General features: G+C 41.8%; 1 protein-coding gene across 7 annotated transcripts in view; it reads left to right on the top strand.

Annotated features, from left to right (window-relative positions):
* PDE8B (phosphodiesterase 8B) overlaps window positions 1–16,937 on the top strand; it is a 269,611-nt gene that overhangs the window by 224,138 nt on the left and 28,536 nt on the right. For all 7 annotated transcript variants that reach the window (XM_077867434.1, XM_077867425.1, XM_077867414.1 and 4 more), the window contains one exon: window positions 13,242–13,284. In XM_077867434.1, the coding sequence (XP_077723560.1) occupies window positions 13,242–13,284 (43 nt within the window). The remainder of the gene's footprint in view (window positions 1–13,241; window positions 13,285–16,937) is intronic.

The raw sequence follows: 16,937 nt of genomic DNA, 5'->3' as shown, positions 1-16,937 counted from the left end.
TACCTCTTGGGAGGGTGGTAGACAGGCCCCTATCGTTATACTACATTGTCTTCTCTACTGAAGCAGACCCTCTTGCAGTGGCTACTAGTTGGATCTCTTGAGGAAGCCTGAGACTCCAGGGGTTCTAGTGTGAGAACCTTCTGGTGATAAAGGCCCCACACAGGTAGCCCCAGGCACAGAGGGTCAGGTGAGACAAATGGACCAGTCTGAATGATCCCAAATCGTTACCTGGACAGGACCAGAACTATTATAAAAAGTATTTAAATTTTAAGTCTGTTTGGGCTTCTAGCAGCTTTCAGACAAGAATTTTAGATACTTTTTTCTGGTACATCTTCAGCCTAGTAGTGCTGGAATGTATAGAACAGAAAAGCTAAAATAAGGGGAAATGAAACTCCATCTCTGTTTAAAGTGAGAATGGACCTCATGACTGTATTTCACGCCATCTTTTCCCTTTGATCAGCTGTGCTCCCGGGAAGCTTCGGCGTCCTCCTGCCGTTAGTCTGTCATCACCAGACTCCACTCATAGGCACTACTAACTTGAAGGAATGGGCCAGTTACAGCCCATTCTAGTAACGATGTTCCTGCTTGGGCCAGTTACAGCCCATTCTAGTAACGCTGTTCCTGCTTGGGCCTGAGTGGCATTTTTATTGTGTCTGGAAGGGGAAAGGAATCTGTCCCTGCTGCATGGGATTTATATACTTTTTAAAAAATTATGAATCCTGATTGATTCATCCATCTTGTTACTGCTTCTCAGGACTGAGAAGTGTTGTTTAACGCCTCTCTGGTACCTTCCTTCCTAAAGGAGCATTATGCAGTCCAAATAAGGTGAAGAGTCTCATTAACTAGTATTTAACAGGTGGCATCAGCCCTCAGACTGGCAGCTGCCAGTGACCCGGCAGTGGAGGGCTGTGCTGAGTGCCACTGGGAAGGGAAGATGGGAATGGCCCCTGGGAGCTGTGCCAGACCCTGTTGGGCATGCACCTGCCCATCTGACATATGGAGACACTAAACTTGGAAGGGCCTGCCAGGTCCATCCAGCTGCGAGCTGGCCAGCGTGACTTCTACAACGTCTCCAGCTCATGAGCTGCAGCCTCTGGCTCTGGTTCTCCCTTGAAGCCACAGCATTTGGGAGGTCAAGGATGGGCACATCACTCACGACTGTTTCCCAGATTTAGGGCACTCCTGGACCTTGACTGTTTGCATATCTAGGCATCATCTGACCTAATTATGCTTCATGTTTTTCTTTAGAAAGAGTCACTTTTAAAACTTAGTATCCTTATGACAATTACTACCATAAAGCGGAATACCATAATCGCTAGTACTAAGAGAAGGTAACAGTGAATAGAGATATAATAGAGAAACCCCCTCAGTGTATTGAATTCTTGACAGCCAGGGCTGTCTGAACTGTGAGACTGAGCCCCCTTTCTTTACAAGGTGGTGGGTGTTACAGATAGCAGCACTATCCTGAGGCTTTCCCCTTGATGGACACAGAAGGCTTGGAAAAACACTGAACAATAAATGACTTGATGATGTGATTCAAGGTGATTTGGTGTCGTGTTTTGGAATGCTCTTGACCTATTTATAAGCATCCCACCCCTTGCGCAATACTGTCTTTGGCACTTCTGAACCAGTTTACTGACCTCTCTCTTGTTCTCTGACACATCTCCTGAGCCTAAAACATGACCTGGCACAGGGTATATACACTCAGCGAACACTTAATGAATAGATGCGTTGTGACAGGACTTATATTTTGTTCCCTGTTATACAGTAAATCATTGGAAAGCAGGGACTGTGTTCCAACCATCTTTGTCTCTTAGGCCCGATAAATATTTCTTGAGTTGAACTAGAAAATGAGATTACAATTAGAGATGCCCTTTTTCTCCTTGGGGTGATTGTTCACAAAATGTAAACAAAGATTCTACTGAACAGCATTTTCAGAACCTTAGGACACACAGTGATAAAGCTGTTGTACTCTTCTGCTCTCATTATTATTAATTTTTCCTTTGTGCTGTCCTGGCTTTGCTGTAGCTACCAAAGGGCCTGATTTATGAGGCAAAGGTCCTGCTGATTGCTTCTGTTTTAGGCTAATGGCAGTGCAAATGAAGCCCCTGGTGTCATTAAACATTTGAATGACTCTCTGTTGAGCACTAGTGGAACAGGAGTGGGAAAATGTGATCTTTGCAATTCCCTCATTCTCTAGACAAAATCCAGCAGGGATAACAGTTTACACATAAATGTGTTTCACAAAAGTGCCGTCAGTCCATGACAGTTCTTTAAGAGCGAGAAACTTGAAGCAAAATGAAATTACTTTCTGAAGCTATTGATATGTTTCTCTTTGTCACTGAGCAGTGAGGGGACACAGAATAAGTGAATGACAGCACATATGCTCAATGAATGCTTTCATGGAAATGGTTTTGTAAACTAAAATCAGTACTGAAATAATAAACAATATAAATATCCCTGAATCCAGAGTCTTGACTAACAGGGATACATCTGTGAGAGAGAAGGCAAAGGGAACCATCATTATCTGGGTGCCCTCTATGGACTAGTCCAGTGGTTCTCAGAGAAAGGCCACTGGGTCAGGAGCCACAGCCTCACAGGGAACTTAGAAACACAAATTCTCAACCCAGATCTGCTGAAACAGAGGACTTATGGGGTGGAGCCCGACAAAGTGCTTTCACAAGCCTTCCAGGTGATTCTGGTAAAAAAACAAAACAAAACAAAAAACAACCTAGAAGGTACCAGGCTTGGTATTTTGCACATTATTTCATTCTTAGATCCTAATCTTCTTAGATCCTAAATAGTAGGCATTGATCCCCATTTACCCATTAGGAAACTGAGACTCGGTGAAGCTCATAAATTTCCCAGGTTTACACAACTAGAAACGGAGATGTTTAAACATCTGTTGGCAAGCACCTGAGATTTTTCCACTTAAATCAGTGATTCTCAAACTATAATGTTAAAACCACCTGGAGATTAACTGTAAAAATACAGATTCTGATTCAGTGGGTCTGAGAGTCGGTCGTTTGGACAAGCTCCCTGGTGTCAGCAAAGTTGGCGGTGCCCAGTGAGCTCTGAGTAAGGGGTCCCCATGTATTACAGCATGGCCCCCAGATCCACAGCGTTGGCCTCATCTAGGAACTTGTTAGAGATCCAAATTCTAGGCTCCACCCAGACCTAGTGAATCAGAAACTCTGGTGATGCCCCACACAAGCTCTTAAGGCAATTTTGATTGTTGCTGAAGTTTGAAAACCATGATCATATTTCCATATTGAGAAATTCACTATTTGCCAGGTATGAAGCAAAGTGGTACTTACAGTGTAGGTATTTGAAAGCCATTAAAAGAGAAACTGGACAAGGAAAAAAGAAAGATAAAACATAAAGCCAGAATGGTACCTTGAATTAAATGTGTTTCCATTTAAAAGGAGTTATCACTGGCTATAGGAGTGCTGCTTTGTAATGGCTCTTGCAAATGCATGTTGGATATGGGGCCAGTGGGCACTAAGCCGTGCGCTAAGAAAATGTTGATTATGGGATACCAGTGACATCTGAACATACTAGATCTGGCATTGCACAGAAGAGGGATGTTTGAAGTTTTCCCAGAACATACCAAACTGTGGAGAGGAGAGGTATGTGTTCTTGTTTGGCATATGCCAAATTACCACAAAACAAAACAAAACAACTTGAGATTTTTCTTTTTAATCTTGTATCATCTGAAAAGTTCATAGGCATTATCATTTTTTAAATAAAGGTTTTATTTATTCATGAGAGAGGCAGAGACATAGGCAGAGGGAGAAGAAAGCTTCCCACGGGGAGCTCAATGTGGGACTTGATCCCAGGACCCCAGGATCATGACCTGAGCTAAAGGCAGACACTCAACCACTGAGCCGCCAGGTGCCCCTGCATGATCATTTATATCAGAACAAAGCATGTTGCTTTGGCATAAGTAATATTTTAAGGTAAAAGGGAAGAGGTGATGTTGTTGTATGGAGTACATAAGACTCATAAAATTCACTGAGGTAAAGAGATCGAGCACCAATATCAAGATTGGCACATATGTAGTCTCGCCTTTGTCTTGGTGCTACAGTCTCTTGATAACCCAGACTTGGGAATACATGAAAACGGTGGCAACAGCCAGCCCACGGTTTAGGAGCTGTGTATCTGTGATCGCTGAGGGTAGGGATCTGGAGAGTTGCATGGGGTATTCTGTTGCTGTTTTGGGGGAACACTGTTTGGTGTTGGTTTGCTGTTTGGGTGGGAATTTTGAGAAGTGTATTAACAAAAATAGTTTTTGAAAATAGAAAACATCTTTGATCTATACATCAAATACTTTTAGCATCTGAGGAAATACTCATCAAAGCATTTTCAGTAGAGGAAGATGATCAAAGAAATTCTGTGTTATACCGCTCTCACTGCCCTTTTTATTACATGTAAATGAAGGGAGGGTCTCAAATTACTCTGGTTCTGTGATCATATCTCTCATCCAGCATTCAGACTGCACTGTGTCACTGAAGTCTTATCAGATACACAGAAGCGTTCAGTTTTGTCTTGAAGTTGTTGGTCAAGTATGTTCGATCTTAAAACATTTCTTAATAAGTTGACTTCAAGCTATACCAGTTTAGAGATAGTACTTATCTTCATTGTAACCAGAGTTTGACCCCTTTTCATAATATTTGGGAGTGAGGGTGACACAAAAACAACCAATATACAGGCATACTTTGGAGATATTGCAGTCTTGCTTCCAGACCACTGCAATGAAGTGAATTTCTCAATAAAGCAAGTCAGATGAATTACTGGGTCTCCCAGTACATATAAAAATTGTGTTTATAGGGCAGCCTGGGTGGTTCAGCTAAACCACTGAGCGCCTGCCTTCGGCCCAGGGCGTGATCCTGGGGTCCTGGGATCGAGTCCCACTTCGGGCTCCCTGCATGGAGCCTGCTTTCCCCTCTGCCTGTGTCTCTGTGTGTGTGTGTGTCTCTTGTGAGTAAATAAATAAATTTTAAGAAATTATGTTTATACTATACTGTTGTTTGTTAAGTGTGTAGTAGCATTCATTCTAAAAAGCAATGTACATACCTTGATTTAAACATACTGTGTTATTTATTTAAATTTTAGGTAGTTAACAAACAGTGCAATATTGATTTCTAGAGCAGAATCCAGTGATTCATCACTTACAGTGTTCATCCTAACAAGTGCCCTCCTTAATACACAGCACCCATCCAGCCTATCCCCAACCCACCTCCCTCCATCACCTCTCAGTTTGTTTCTATTGTTAAGAGTCATTAAGGGCTTGATTCCCTCCCTCCTTTTTTTTGTACCCCCTTCCCATATGACCATCTGTTTTCTTTCTTAAATTCCACATAGGAGTGAAGGGATAGGGTATTTCTCTTTAACTGACTTATTTCACTTAGCACAGTAGACTTCAGTTCCATCCACATCACTGCAAATGGCAAGATTTCATTCTTTTTGATGGCTGATTAATATTATATTGTATGTATCTAGCACATCTTTTTTATCTATTCATCAGTCGAAGGATATTTGAGCTCTCTTCATAGTTTGGCTATTGAGGATAATGCTGCTATAAACATCAGGGTGCATGTATTCCTCCAAATTAGTATTTTTGTATCCTTTGGGTATATATCTAGCAATACAATTGCTAGACCATAGTGTAGTTCTATTTTTAACTTTTTCAGGAAGCTCCATACTGTTTTCCATAGTGGCTGCACCAGTTTTCGTTCCTACCAGCAGTGCAAGAGGGTTCCCCTTTCTCTGCATCCTCCCACCTGTTGTGTCTTATATTGTTAATTTTAGCCATCCTGACATGTGCGAGATGAGCTATTTCTTAGCCATCTGGATGTCTTTTTTGAAAAAATATCTATTCGTATCTTCTGCCCATTTTTTAACTGGGTTATTTGTTTTTGAGGTGTTGAGTTTGATAAGTTCTTTATGTGTTTGTATACTAACCCTTTATCAGATGTGTCATTTGCAAGTATCTTCTCCAATTCCATAGGCGTCTTTTAGTTCTGTTTGTTTCTTTTGCTCTGCAGAAGCTTTTTATCTTGATGAAGTCCCAAAAATTCATTTTTGCTGCTGTTTCCCTTGCCTTTGGTAATGTGTCTAATAAGAAGTTGCTACGGCCAAGGTCAGAGAAGTTTCTGCCTATGTTGTCTGGGATTTTGATGGCTTCCTGTCACACATCAAGGTCTTTCATTCGTAAAAATACATTATTGCTGTGAAAAATGCTAACCATACACTGAGCTTTCAGTGAATTGTAATTTTTTTGCTTGTATCCAGGCCACTAAAACTTTCTCCATGTCAGCAGTAAGGCTGTTTTACTTTATTATTTGTGTGTTCACTGGAGAAGCACTCTTCATTTTCTTCACAAACTTTTCCATGGTGGTCACAGCTTGGCTACCTGTTATGTACAAGAGGCCTAGCTCTCTCAGCCTTTCTCGGCCTTAAACAGCCTTCCTCACTAAGCTTAATCATTTCTAGCTTTTGATTTAAAGTGAGGGACATGTAACTCTTCCTTTTACTTGAACCCTGAGAGACCATGGTAGGGTTATTAATTGGCCTAATTTCAACATTGTTGTGTCTCAGGGCACAGGGAGGCTTGATGAGGGAGAGAGGGATGGGGCAACAGCCAGTCAGCAGAGCATATAACATTTATTGATTAAGTTCGCCATCTTACATGCTCGTGGTCACGGCACCCAAAAAACAATTACAGTAGTAACATCAAAGATCACAGATTACCATAAAAAATACTGTAGTAATGAAAATGCTTGAAATATTGCAGGAATTACCAAAATTGGACACAGAGACATGAAGTGAGCAAGTGGCATTGGAAAAATGATTTTGTTGACATAGGGTTCCTAGAAACTTCCAATTTGTTAAAATGCAAAAACCAAAAAATCGGCGATATCTGCATAGTGCAATGAAGAGATGCACGATAAAACAGGTTATGTCTGTACAGCCTGAGTTTGACAACTTTGGTCAGAATCTTCTTCCATCAAAGCCAGCACTCTTCTATATAATCAAGAAATATTTCAAACTCACTTTTCATTTCATTATAAATGTGTATGGATATGGACAATTTTTTTTAAATACCATGTTTACTTCTCCACTGAATACATTAGAAATGTAACAAGGAATGGCTCAGAGGTGCAGGGAGTGGGCTCAGGGAATGGCATTGAGGTATTGGGCCTCAATTTCTCACCATCATACCAACTTCTTTTGCCTGTCATAGATTTGGCAATGTCAGGGAATATGGATATAATTTTTAGTAAATGCTGTATTTGTTTAAAAAAATGGACAATTTTTTATTGTTATTTTACCATGAAACACTTTGCTATTTAATGTCTTTAGAGACATCAGTGTTAAGTATAATCACCAAAGACCAATATGGTGGCCAAATCATTAAGTATGTCCACCACAGCCTATACGATAAAGAACCTGCTTAATCTGATTCTCTTAGGGACCCAAATTTCTTGTGCTTCTATGAGCTACGTACCGTGTTAGCACTGAGCATACAAAGGTAATCAAATAAGATGCAGCTCCTTCTTAAATGAAACTTATAATTTGAAGGGAGAACAGACAATCACATGAATACAAAGTTATGAATTGTAGAAGATGCAGTAAAGGTAAAGTCCATGGAGAATATGTGACAGAGGGACTTGACCTCATGAGGGACTGGAGTGGGCTGGAAACATCTGGGAAGGCTTCCCTGTGGAAATTGCCTTTTGGTGAAGATCTAGGAAGCAAGGAGGCAAAGGGAAGAGAGTGGATTTGGAAATTCCTCCTTGGCAGAGGAGTCACATGTGTAAAGACTCTGGTAGTAAAGAGCCCAGGGAAACAAGAGGGAGGAATGGAGGCCAGTGTGGCCTGCAAGAGGCGAGCCCAGAAGAGCGGCAGGGGCCAGGCCACAACACAAAGCCCATGCCAGGCTGGCCCACCAGGCTGGCTCTAAGACCACTGGGAAGTGGGAGTTTTAAGCAGCGGGATGACAGGATTAAATGTAGCTTTTCAAGGTTACACTGAAGACTTGAGAATGGGCTGGGCCGGGAGAGGGTGGCTGAGGCCAGGGGAGAGCTGCGGGCCCTGTGCACTGGCCGCAGAGGGAAGGAGGGGGGCTGTCCCGGAGCTATTAAGAAGGGAGATTTCACCATATTTGATGAGGGAAAAAGGCACATCAGAGATGACCTGCAGGCTTAAATACTGGGCTATCTGCTGATTTTAATGGAGACTGATGCCTTTTAGGACTTGGTTGTTCCTTAATGACAAAAAGCAGCTTTGGACATTTCTACCAAATGCAGGTCACATTTCGGGGCGGGGCCGGGGATTCTGAAATGAAAGTTGGAGGAGTTATTTAGTATTTATTTGCTTACTTGCTTATTACTGTACTGATCCTAGCCTTGACTCATTTTAACCGCTAAAAAGTCTCACAGCTTTTCAGTTTTAAAGAGTTAGGGCAGCCCAGGTGGCGCAGCGGTTTAGCGCCACCTTCAGCCCACGGCCTGATCTGGGGACCCGGGGTCGAGTCCCACGTTGGGCTCCGTGCATGGAGCCTGCTTCTCCCTCCGCCTGTGTCTCTGCCTCTCTCTCTCTGTGTCTCTCATTAATCAATCAATCAATCTTTAAAAAATAAAATAAAAATAAAAAATAAAATAAAAAATAAAATAAAAATAAAAAATAAAATAAAAAGCTAAACATATTGTATTAAGAGTGTTGTTTACATATAATTATTTCTCAGGGGTTTTCTCCCATAAGATGTAAGAGAATTTAGGTTCATTTATAATCATATAATTCATAAAATCAGTCAATGAAATCATTAAAATCAATCTATTTAGTAGTTCACTGGGTAAGTCTATGCTTCTAAGACAGCTACTATTTACAATTGACTAGTTATGGTTTAAGTGGAGCATCATTTTGATGCCCAGGCTCATGGTAGGTAGGGAGCCCTGGAGACCATGGCCTGTAATTCATCTTGCCCAATTTCAAGTTTTTCTCGATCTCCTTCATTCTACTTATTTCTGCAGATTTAAAAAGTATAGTTCAGACTTGCAATTTTTAGCTATGAACCCATATTCTCAGTTGAATGTATAATCTCCTCACATTTTATTCTGAAATTTTTCAAACCTATAGAAGAGTTAGAAGAACTGCAAGGAGATATACATGGAGCCACCACCTATGTTCTGTAATTATCAATTTGCTTGATCATCAATCTGTCCATCTACCCTTGATTTATTCATCAATCCATCTTATTCTTTGATAGATTTTAAACTAAGTTGTAAATCTCAGGACATTTCACCTCTTGGTACTTTGTCACATGTATTATTAACTAGAGTTCAGTATTTGTTTCCAGGTTTTTTTTCGTTTTTCAGGTGAAAATTATACATAGAGAAACGTACAGCTCTTAAGTATAGCATTCCTTAGGTTTTGACAAGGGCATATACCTCTGTAACCCAGGCCCTGTCAAGGTCTCAAATCCACTATCACAGAAGTGCTCTCCTGGCCTTGCCGGTGGTCCCTGCCTCTGCTCCAACCTCTCCCACCCCTAAAGGGAACACTGTTCTGAATACTTAACTGTCAATGAGTTTTGCCTGTCTTAGAGTTGTGTACAGTGTCTACGCTCTTATGCTTGGCTTCTTTGACTCGTCACCATGTTTTGAGAGGCATCTATGTTGTATATATCAGTAACTTTTTCCTTTTTTCTTTTTATTGCTGAATAGTATTCCATTGCATCAGTTGACCACAGTTAATTTTCCTCATTGATGAACATCTGGGGGTTTTCCAGTTTTAGGCTCCTTTGAATAGTCTTTTTATGAACAATATATGCTTTTGTTTGTTTTGGGTAAACACTTGGGAGTTGAACTACAGGCTGAGGAGGGTCCTAGGGTTAGGTATGTGTTTAATTTTATAAGAAACTGCCACCCCTGTTTTCAGAGAGATTATACAAGCTTCTGTTCTCTCCAGCACTGTATGAGAGTTCCAGTTGTTCCACAGCCTTGACAAAAGCTCTTAGTTTTAGATACTGTGGTGGGTGTGTGGAGAAAATAAAAATTTTAAATGGTTATTCCTGATGAGGAAAACAATAAGATGACCCTGAAATCTCTCTCCCACACACATACACACAAAATCTAGAATTTGTAGTGCCTTTTAGAGCCAAGCACAAATTTTTGTAAACAAAGCATTTAGCACAAGGACAGCATCACATTTGTGGGAACCTATAACATTTTAAATAAAGGTTTAAAATTATGCGTTCTTCCCCAAAAAACAAGGTGTAAGCTTCCAAGGACTTGCTAAGAAATCCCAGCTTTGAGCTCTGGCAAGAGCCGTGTGGGCCAAGGCCAGCAGTATTCACGCTGTAGTAACTTAGCACTAAGGCTTTGGGTTTCCTGGGGACACACATAGCAGAATTCCCAGTCATTACTTCTGTGGACACATTTTACACTTTAGGCTTGCTTTCACAAGAGGAAAACCAGACAAAAACAGTCCACAGACAGTGCTTGATACGGGGACGTTGAATTATGCTTTGCTTTGGCTTACATGTCACAGAAACTGGCGAGAGCAGAGATTCAGGCCTTCTCCATAATTTCAGAGGAGACGGTATTTTGAACAGCTGGCCTGCTCACACACAGAGAATGGTGTCCTGAGACCCCAGTTAAACAGGCCTGGGCCCAGAGCTTCCTTTCCAGGTCCCCCTGTAGGGAGCGGCATGACAGAGGGGAAGGGGCTTTAGAGCCAGATGACCATGGTTGGGAATTGGACGCTGTGGGTACCCGGTGGGGGGCTCGGGCACGGACACCTCAGCTCCCTGTCAGAGGCTCAGGGGCACCGTCCTGCCTAGACCGACTGTAGCTGTAGGGGTACCAGCAGGTGCCAGACAGGTGGGGGACTGCTGCTGTGGTTGTGGTCACAGGACAGCCTCAGGCCCAGGTTCCTACCTGCCTGCCTCCCTGAAAACAGCAGCTAGGGAGCAGCTCCCCCCATTGATCCCGTCAGCGCAGGTGGGAAATGTGGGAACTCAGTCCCAGGGGAAGCACTCCAGCCAAGTTATGCCTGGGGGTTCAGGCTCCAGGACCAAAGTTGGAATGCCTAAAGAATTGGTTCCTGTGAGCGAATGTTCAGGTGTAAAAGGGGCCGGGAGGGGCGGTGGTCGGAAGAGGGGGGCAGAGCCCTGGGCCCAGGCCCCGAGGAATGCTGGGCAGAGGATGGGGAAGGGGGCCTGGCGCGGGGCCCGGCGGCAGGTGCGGGCAGAGCCTCGGCTTGAAAGCAAGTGACATCGGGGAGTGCTCCCAGACTTTGTTCCTGTCCCTTGGAGCGTCGGTCAGAGGCCGATGAGCCACCTCGGGGCAGTGGTCGTGCGCCGGGTAGTGTGTCCAGCTCCAGAAGCGCCGAAATCTGTGTCCTGGGGGAGAAATCTCGGCAGATGGAAAGTTCCCTCAGCAGACCTCCCCCCCGCCCTGGGGGCCTCGTCTCCCCCCTGCCCTCCTCTCCTTCCCCGGACCAGGGTGCCCGGGCCCCAAAGGCAGGGCTGGGCCTGCATCCACGGGCCTTGCCTTCAGCGGCTCCATCTGGACAGAACACAAAACCTGAGCCGACCTCGTAGGAGCTGCGCAGGTCGTTCGGCTCACCTGTGATGGTCAACAAAAGAGGAGATGGGCTGTTTTGGGTAATCAGGAAAGTCGTAGGACCGTGTTCCTGAAGCAGAGAGGGACTGTGATTCAGAGAAACAAGCTGAGTATGTAAAGATCATACTTGCCTTTGAGCTAAAGCTTATTGAGTAACAATTTGCAAGACAAAAGTATTCACTTGTCACTTGGTATGTATAAAACAATCACGCTGCACTCAGTACCTTTAAGCAAATGGTCTTTATGTATAAAGGAAAAACATAAAGCAGTTATTCACAGAAGAAATAACAAGGTCCTGGAGTTATGGGATAAATGTATCACAGCCCTTAGTCACATTTTGACCGAGAGCTCATGTGGGCTAGCTGTGTAATTATTTCTGTAATTATGTGGACCAGACTAGGTGGAGGGATTCATAGAACCCCCCCCCCCTTCTTTTTAACACTTCAGTTTTATGTGGTTATTTTTCAATGGTTCATCAAGCCAGAACATTGTACCTGTTATCTGATCTATGGGGAACTTCTGGCACTTACAGTTGGTCCTGCTAAACCATAGCATTCTTCCTTCAGAGTTGTCTCGTTTTTCTTTCTTTCTTTCTTATTTATTTATTTATTTATTTATTTATTTATTTATTTATTTATGATAGTCACAGAGAGAGAGAGAGAGAGAGACAGAGACAGAGAGAGGCAGAGACACAGGCAGAGGGAGAAGCAGGCTCCACGCACCGGGAGCCCGACCTGGGATACGATCCCGGGTCTCCAGGATCGCGCCCTGGGCCAAAGGCAGGCGCCAAACTGCTGCGCCACCCAGGGATCCCTGTCTCGTTTTTCAAATTAACTTATCCCACTCATTGAGTAGGTACAAAGACTTGATTGTCCAAGTAAACTAGAAACAGGTGATTTAGCAGCGTGATTATAAGTGTGCTATAGCTAGATGTACCCCAGTAACAGTGTCTTAATTATAAACAGAAAAAAATCAATATCCCAAAGCATGTTTATTATTTCCTAGTATTAATGACTTGATCATTTCACAGATATTTATTGAGTTAGCATAAAATCATTAGGACACAAAAAAATTTGGTAAGAAGGAACTAGGTGTTAAGCTGCATAAGTTCAGATCTCATTGTGAATAAACATTTTGTAAATCAACTGTATTGTTGAGGAGCATTTGAAGAACTTTTTAGAGAGGTTTTTAAAAACCCTCAGTTTAAATTCAGAGTACTTTTATACTATAGAAAAATTTCTAACATGTCTGAAATATAAGTAGGTTACATATTAGCCTTATAAAAATTTTTGTTATAGCTTTTTATCTTTCTGCATTTCTGCAGTGTCCAAATGGAAACAGCTGGGAGGAGGGGTAGATGTCCTGGTTAGAAAGTACATCCCTTGGGCAATCCCTTGCTCTCAGGCTCGGCCATTCTATGTGTCTGATTGTAATAGCGCATTTGTTGTATTATCACTTGGTGTACATCTTTCATCTGTTCATATTATCTGTGTAACTTCTTGATGTCTTAAATCTTCAGGCTTTTTAATGAAATTGTTTGGCTGGAAATGTAGCTAATACCATATTTTAAATTTCTTTCTCTTGTTTCACCAAACTTTTGAACAACTTCAGCTTCACAAGGTTCATCGTGATTCAGCAGACAATTCTCAGACAGGTGAGAATACTTCAATTTCACTCTTACACACTCCAGTGGCATTTGTGGGTTCAAGTCTGTAAATTACTTGGAAAAAGTTGAGATTGACACTTACCACCCCAGAATTTGGATCACTAAAATTTGAGCACTGATACTGGAAGGCTGGAGAGCCAGAATAAAAGCAAAATTGCTTCAAAAGTCTGGAATCTTGATTCATGGCAACCTTTTCTACTGAATACTTTCCCCATCCTGGTTTTATTTTGCTGGCTAGAGACCTTGGAGCACCGATAAACCCAAAAGAGAGAGTGGCCCAGAAGTCCAGGGGAGCTCTGGTGACAGTAGTAGCTCTTGGTGACAGTATGATGAGCAAGGGCGGACTGCCCTGCCTGGAGGTCAAGAGCACTGAGGCACTGTTTCAGCGCCCACTCCCTTGCTTTGTATCTTGGGCAGTACTCTGACCGTTCGTGTCCTCGTGTCCTCTACCTTCAAATGAGGCCGAGACCAGATGACTACTGCATTTGAAAGGTTAGGAGTTCTCTGATCATTAGAGGGAAAAATCAGTCTGCTCTCAAAGATTTAAAATTCTTCCTCCTGCATACACGTTAGTGGTTTTCCCCGCTGCTAATGCATAAAGTTAGACCCTGGGCTACATATTTAGTCCCTCTCCTTGTTTCTGGGATGGTCCGTATTTTAGCCTACTCAGGCCTAATTTGATTCTTCTGAGTTTTAGTTTCTTTGTTTGTAAAATGAATTAACAAAGTCCATCTCATTGTTATGAAGCCTACAGGAAGAAGTTTACCTAATATCCATTAGTAACCTGACATTTAACCCTTGGGTGTCATCCTCCCATTCCCCTCTCCTTGTCCTTCCTCTGCCCTTGCCTCTCTCCCTCCCTCTGGGTGTGTGTTTCTCTGTCTCTGTCTCCGTGTCTCTCTCTCTCTCTCTCTCTCTGATGTTTTAGTTTATTTCTTGTAACACTTACAGCAAGAGTGTCATTTTAGCTAACTTAGTAGCTTCTGGATGACAAAAACCGTTGCTAGCATTTTCACATCCTTTACGGTGGCTGGCATTGCCTTGCACATAACAGACTCAATAAAAATGCTCATGGAACATGGATAAGTTGAAACTATCCCATCTTAGAAAACATAGGCTCTGCCATTTGACCAGCTCTTTGACTTTGAGCTGTGTAATCTCTCCAAGTTCCCATTTTCTCAGTGGTAAAATGAAGGTCACACTACGTAGCTTTCAGAATTGCTGTAATGATCATATAAGGTAACTTCTATACTGAAACACTGAAACACACTGGTGCAGAGTAGGTGCTCAGTAAATGTTAGCTGTTTCTTTAAAAATTTGTTGACACTATATCCCTTTTGCCATTGAATAAATTTATTTAAATTTCCTTTATCCTTATTTTCTCTGGTTTTTAAATTCATTCCATGAACATCTGTTGGGAGAATGAACGATGAATTATTTGAATTTAATGGCCTTTATTGAAGAATAATTTCTCCAAGCTTTTAATAATTTCCATTGCTTATATTCTCTTAGTTTTAGCTAAGATAAAATCATGAAAAATAAGTATTAGATGTTTTTGAATAATTTCTAGTAAATGATTTAGAATTCAGCCAGCTAGCCATGGTTACAGCCATGAGACTAACTAACTTCACTACCTTAGTTTTATTTATTAACTTAAATTTTGAGGAATTCTTGATTTTTAAAATCTTGAATATAATCTTAAATCTTTATTAAGTTAGACAACTTATTATGTGGTAAATGAGTGTTAGGAATGTGTGATTATTAAATCCCTGAACAGGACTTAAAGGAATGTCTTGCAAGTAATAACTGTGACTTTTTCAGGGTTTGAAAGATGCCATATAATCCTAACCATGTCATTTAAAGTACTGCCACCCATAGAGACCTTTATAAATATTGAAACTCCTATCCAAGGTCAGGAAAATCACCAATATAGAATCTGGAAGACAAAATGAGGCAAAGGGACAGTGTAAATATTTTAAGTTACATCATTTAAGACAAGGCTGTATAGTTATGGTAATTGGAGCAACTTCATAATAGTTCTGCTTTTTTACTTTATGTTGTATAAATAGCATTCAAGTTTACTTATTGATTTAAGTTTTTAAAATTGAACCAGATTTTTTGGGACACTACAGTAAATGGTTAAAAAGGTGATCCAGAAAAAAGTATTTAAAACATATTTTGAAGTGAAAACAGCAAATAGGGATCCCTGGGTGGCGCAGCGGTTTGGCGCCTGCCTTTGGCCCAGGGCGCGATCCTGGAGATCCGGGATCAAATCCCACGTCAGGCTCCCGGTGCATGCAGCCTGCTTCTCCCTCTGCCTGTGTCTCTGCCTCTCTCTCTCTCACTGTGTGCCTATCATGAATAAAAAAAAAAAAAAAAAACAGCAAATGGTAGAGCAATATTGTAACATGATCCCACACGTGCCTGGAAAGAAGGTATATTTGCAAATGAACAGGTGTAACCCGTAACATTAGCCAGCACGAACTGCATAGTTACTGTGTGGCAGGCACGGTGCAAGGTGCTTTCCACGGACGAACTCCTATGTGCCTCTAGAGCCTATGAATGAGATGCTCCACTTGATAGATGTGGATAGATCTCTCTCCACAGAGAACGAACATCCTCCAGGTTACACAGCTGGTGGATGGCATGGTGGAGATGAATTTTGTTTGGCAGTTGGGCTCTGGAGCTTGTTCTCTTAACTGCTGTTTTATCTTGTACCTTTTGTGGTGTTAATAGATAATTCTTAAAAGAGTATTATTTCATCTTTTTCTTTCTTGGATTATGAACATGGGAATTTTTTTTTTCTTTCTTGGACTATTGGTGTTAGAAATGCACTCTCTCTGCTGGAACCTGCCTGTCTGCCTCCTCTCTTAGCCCAGTAAGGAGCAATTCTGTTGTGATGAAGTTCCTCTCCTTGCTACTTGGGTGACTCCCATAAGTATCCAGTGCCCTGAAAATGCAAGTTTCTGAAGCCAACTCTGCTGCCCTGACATTTTTGTCTCCTGGTCCTGACTGGTAGCCTGTGCACTATGTGCTTCAGTCTTGTATTAATTCAACAGCACATTTTGAGTGTTAAATTCAAAGTCGGGAAAGACTTAAGCAAAATTTAAGTGCTTTTTCCTCCTCAGAAAATAGGTACAAAAGTGAGAGTTAAGTCATACAAATTGTTGGTATTAAAAATGTGCCTCTTCTTTTCCTTCTTGGGATTGGCAGTATGTCTCATTTGATAAAATTACATCCTCAGGACAACCTAGAAGACCATCTGGAGGTCTGACCTTTCAGAGGGGCCTAAAATTACTCCATATTAGTTTCTCAAATAAATTCAAGTTTCTGTGCTTTCACTAGTATTTTATTTCAGCAGATATCCCCTAATAGTCTTCCCCACCCAGTTACATGTACTGTTCTTCAAGTCAAAATGAACTCCCAAAAATTTCCCCCAATTTTTAATATTTATTTTTTTAAGGATTTATTTATTTATTTTAGAGCATGCATGCGCCAAAGGGGTGGGGAGGAGCAGAGGGAAAGAATCTCAAGCAGACTCCCCACTGAGTGTGGAGCTAGATGCGAGGATTGGTCCCATGACCCTAAGATCATGACCTGAGCCAAAATCAAGAGTCAGATGCTTAATCAATTAAGCCACC

Source organism: Canis aureus, chromosome 2, assembly GCF_053574225.1.
Source record: "Canis aureus isolate CA01 chromosome 2, VMU_Caureus_v.1.0, whole genome shotgun sequence".
NCBI lineage: Eukaryota > Metazoa > Chordata > Mammalia > Carnivora > Canidae > Canis > Canis aureus.
The sequence above is the reverse complement of the archived record's forward strand: the minus strand, read 5'-3'. Positions and strand labels throughout refer to the sequence as shown.